The 3,726-nt window shown below is 53.7% G+C and overlaps 2 protein-coding genes across 3 annotated transcripts in view; both read left to right on the forward strand.

The window, feature by feature from the left end:
- LOC106725567 (E3 ubiquitin-protein ligase TRIM38-like) overlaps positions 1-206 on the forward strand; it is a 3,510-nt gene extending 3,304 nt beyond the window's left edge. Inside the window, exon 4 of the mRNA XM_014537076.1 lies at positions 27-206. Coding sequence (XP_014392562.1) covers positions 27-206 — 180 coding nt within the window. The remainder of the gene's footprint in view (positions 1-26) is intronic.
- Positions 1-3,726, forward strand: part of LOC102262352 (histone H4) — a 135,124-nt gene that overhangs the window by 11,612 nt on the left and 119,786 nt on the right. The window lies entirely within an intron of this gene.

A 3,726-nucleotide genomic window follows, 5' to 3' on the forward strand; every position in this document is an offset into this window, starting at 1 on the left:
GGCCACGCACGCCCCTGCACCTGCAGGAGCGGCCCCTGGTCGTGGGGGTTCTCCTGGACTGCGGGGTCGGGGTTGTGTCCTTCTACAGCGGGACCTCGGGCTCCCACATGTTCACCTTCCCCAGGGCCTCCTTCCCGGATGCCCTGCGGCCCTATCTCCAGGTTTACCCCTATTCCCCCCTGTTCCTGCCCAGCCTGGACGAGTGAGGAGAGCAGCAGCCGCCTGTGGCTGAACCAGGAGAGAGAATGAGTGTGAAGGCCTAGGGTGGGATTCGGGCCTGTGTTCTCCATGCTGTTTCCCTGCCCCAGAGCAGTGCTGGGCTGTGAGTGGGTCCTGGATACATCTGCGGCGGGGAGGGCGGGGGCATAGAGAGATAAAGCTGGGCTGGGTTGCTCAGTGGTTGAATGTCCTCCTATGAACCAGGAGGTCACGGTTCTGTTCCCGCCCGGGTTACGGGCTCGATCCCCAGTTGGGGTGTGCAGGAGGAATCCAATCCATGATTTTTTTCTTGTTGATGTTTCTGTCTCCCTCTCCCTTCCTCTCTGAAATCAATAAAATATATATATATAAAAGACTGTAAAAATACCACAGGGGGTCAGTCTGACCCTCGGCCTCTCCATCCCCCTTCTCAGGATTCAGAGCTTTGATTTCCAGACGTCCTGGGGTGACTGGTGGGGTGACCGACGTCAGGAGGCCCAAGTCCCCCCCAGTGTGTCTGACATGGTTTGAGCTTGGGGGTGGGGTGGGGCGGGGGACGGGATTTGCAGAAAAGAACAGAAAAACCAAACTAGCGGTGAGTCTTTTAGCCACTGACCCGTTGATTAATAATCTGAGCCACACCCGGCCTGCGCGGCTCAGTGGTTGAGTGTTGACCTATGAACTAGGGTCTCATGGTTCCATTCCCACCAAGGGCGCATGCCCGGTTGGCACGTTCCTCCCTGGTTGGGGCCCGTGCAGGAGGCAACTGATTGATATGTTTTTCTCACATCAATAATTCTGTCTTTCTATCTTTCACTCTCTCTGAAAATCAATGGAAAGCTCGGGTGAGAGGGAGGAAGGGAGGGAGGGAGGGAGGGAGGGAGGAAATGCTGAACTCCTGGAGGCAGGAACGGCCTGCACAACGCCAGGCAAGCTCTGTGCTCAGGGTGTGGACCGCAAGGCGACCCCATAAGGAGGTTGAATTGCTGACAATCAATAAATGAGAATGATCGTGTCGGAAGGAACATGGCCGGCGTGTTGAGGAACAAATTGGCCTGCTTCCGTGGTTCTCGGGCTGTCGGGCGGCGAAGGACCCCGAGATACCGCCGAGATCCACACTGTCCCTGCGCAGCTCCAAAGCAAGGAGCCATCTCTACGCAGGCGCTGGGGTGCCCCACTTAAGGCCTGTGAGCCCTCCCTCCCTCCCTTCCTTCAACCTGAACATTAAAGACAGTTCTGTCTCATGGGGTTGCCAGGGCCCCGATGGGACTGCACATGCAAAGATACGGCATTCACTCGCGTCACGTCGCGTGTGCCCGATGGCTTCCCACACGGGGAAATGGGAAGCCACCCCTGAAACCCAGGCTCTGGGATGCTTTTCAATCCAGGGTTTTCTAAAGGCAAACATTGGGGGTCACCGGTGAAGACGACTGGTCAGTGCGTGTGCCAGCCACGCCGGGTGTCCTTAATCTGGTTGATTTAGTTCTCGACGGCGTCCTGTCTGGAGAACTTTCCTAGTTTCAGTTGGGCGACCGACCCAGGTGAGGGCCCAAGATTCCACAGAACATCGCACGGTTGTGTGTCACACGGCTGTTCTTTTTAAAGCAAAAGGCAGAAACGAAACATGGTGTAACCATTGCATTGTTTGTAATGAAAACATTTAATATTCAAAAGTACATATATTTAATGACTTGTGATATATAATACATATAAGTGGAAACTACATCATAGACAAAGAAAATATAGAAAAAAAAACCCTATTAGAAAACTATCACACAGGAGATAAATATAAGGTTAATTTTCTATTATATGTAAGAAAAGAAAACCAATGGGACAAGAGAAAGACAGACTGACTTCCCAGCGAATGAGCAAACCATATAAGTGCATATTCAAGTGACCAGTAACCTAAAGAAAGGGAGTGACGGTGTGAAATAATTCTACACGCTGTAGACTTGCAGAGTTAAGGAGACCTCCGTCCGGGCTGGCGGGAGAGGAGAGCTATTTTCAGGATATGTCAGCAGCAACCAACTGAAAATTAAAATGCACTTTCCTCTGGCAATGTCCGCACTAGAACTCTCTTGTCTACGCACCATGGCCAGGAGTGGCAAATGGGAACGTCAATCCTTATTAATGGGTTATCATCGCTACCCCATGTGGAGGACACTTTTTAAAAGATGACTTGACTTCAAAGGACTTTCTCAAGGTTTTGTTAAGAGAAAAAGCAGCCCGGCTGGTGTGGCTCAGTGGTTGAGCGTCCACCTAGGAACCAGGAGGTCAGGGTTTGATTCCCCGGCAGGACACAGGCCCGGGTTGCAGACTCCATCCCCAGTGTGGGGCATGCAGGAGGCAGCGGATCCATGATCCTCTCTCATCATTGATGTTTCTCTCTCTCTGTCTCTGAAATCAATAAAAATATATTAAAAACGAACGAATTGAGCTGCCTTAAGGAACAGTGAGGAAATCAGGCTCAGTCATATACTGATTGCTCTTGGATATGAAAAAAGGGCAGTACACTGTGAACCCCAGAATTAAAATTCCTAAAGCTTAAAGGGGCAATTCTGCGACCGTGTCCCCACGTGTGTTTAATGTGGCGCAGCGCACGCCACCAGGTAGAAAACGGGTGAGAGGCAGGGGATTGCAAATGTTACCGGATCCGGCCAGTTGTTTCTCCAGAAGGAAAACCGGGGAAGGGCTTTGGGCTCCGGCTCTCTCGGCCCCTGGCAGCTGAGCTCCTTTCCTGACAACGGCTAGAAGCCAGGGGGCAGCCAGCTAACCTGCCAGGGTCAGAGGTCGGCGTGTTGTGCGGGCGCCAGAGGCCCACCTGCTGGACACACAGGTGACTCGCGGCTGCCGGGGCAGATGTTGAGCCCTAGGTTGCACGGGACACCCCAAAAGCATTTCCCAACTTCAGAGAAGACCGCTTCAGCAATGCTGTCCCCCGTTCCATCTGAGGCTGCAGGGAAACCCTGCCTGGAAAAGGGAGCCCTCCCAGCCTGGGCCGGGAATCTTTCTTTTAAATGTTTTGGTTGATTCAGTGACTGACTAGTTCGGGGTGTGGGTCTAATAAAAACCTCAGGTGAACACACAGAAATAGTGTTTCCCAAGTCCTGCTGCGGGTAAATCACTGCGAACCCCCCAAACATTCCCAGTAACTGGGCTCCAAGTGAGAATTTCCCGGGGGTCCCTAGATCTCACCGAGCCAGAGGCCGGCGCTCCCAAGCTCTTTCCAGCAGCAGGTAGGTGGCTCTTAAAAGAGCCGTTGGGTTATAGGAACAGGGTTCCAACCGGACCTACTTCTTCTTGGGGGCCGCCTTCTTGGCCTTGGGCACCTTGGCCTTGGCCGCTTTGGGCTTCACGGCCTTGGCCTTGGCCGGGCTCTTGGCCACCTTCTTGGGCTTCACGGCCTTGGGCTTCTTGGGGCTCTTGGCGGCCTTCTTGGCCGCCGCCGGCTTCTTCACCTTCTTCGGAGTCTTGACGGCTTTCTTGGCGGCGGCGCCCGCGGGCTTCTTGGGCTTCTTAGCCGCGCCC

This window comes from Myotis brandtii, unplaced genomic scaffold (assembly GCF_000412655.1).
Source record: "Myotis brandtii unplaced genomic scaffold, ASM41265v1 scaffold1718, whole genome shotgun sequence".
NCBI lineage: Eukaryota > Metazoa > Chordata > Mammalia > Chiroptera > Vespertilionidae > Myotis > Myotis brandtii.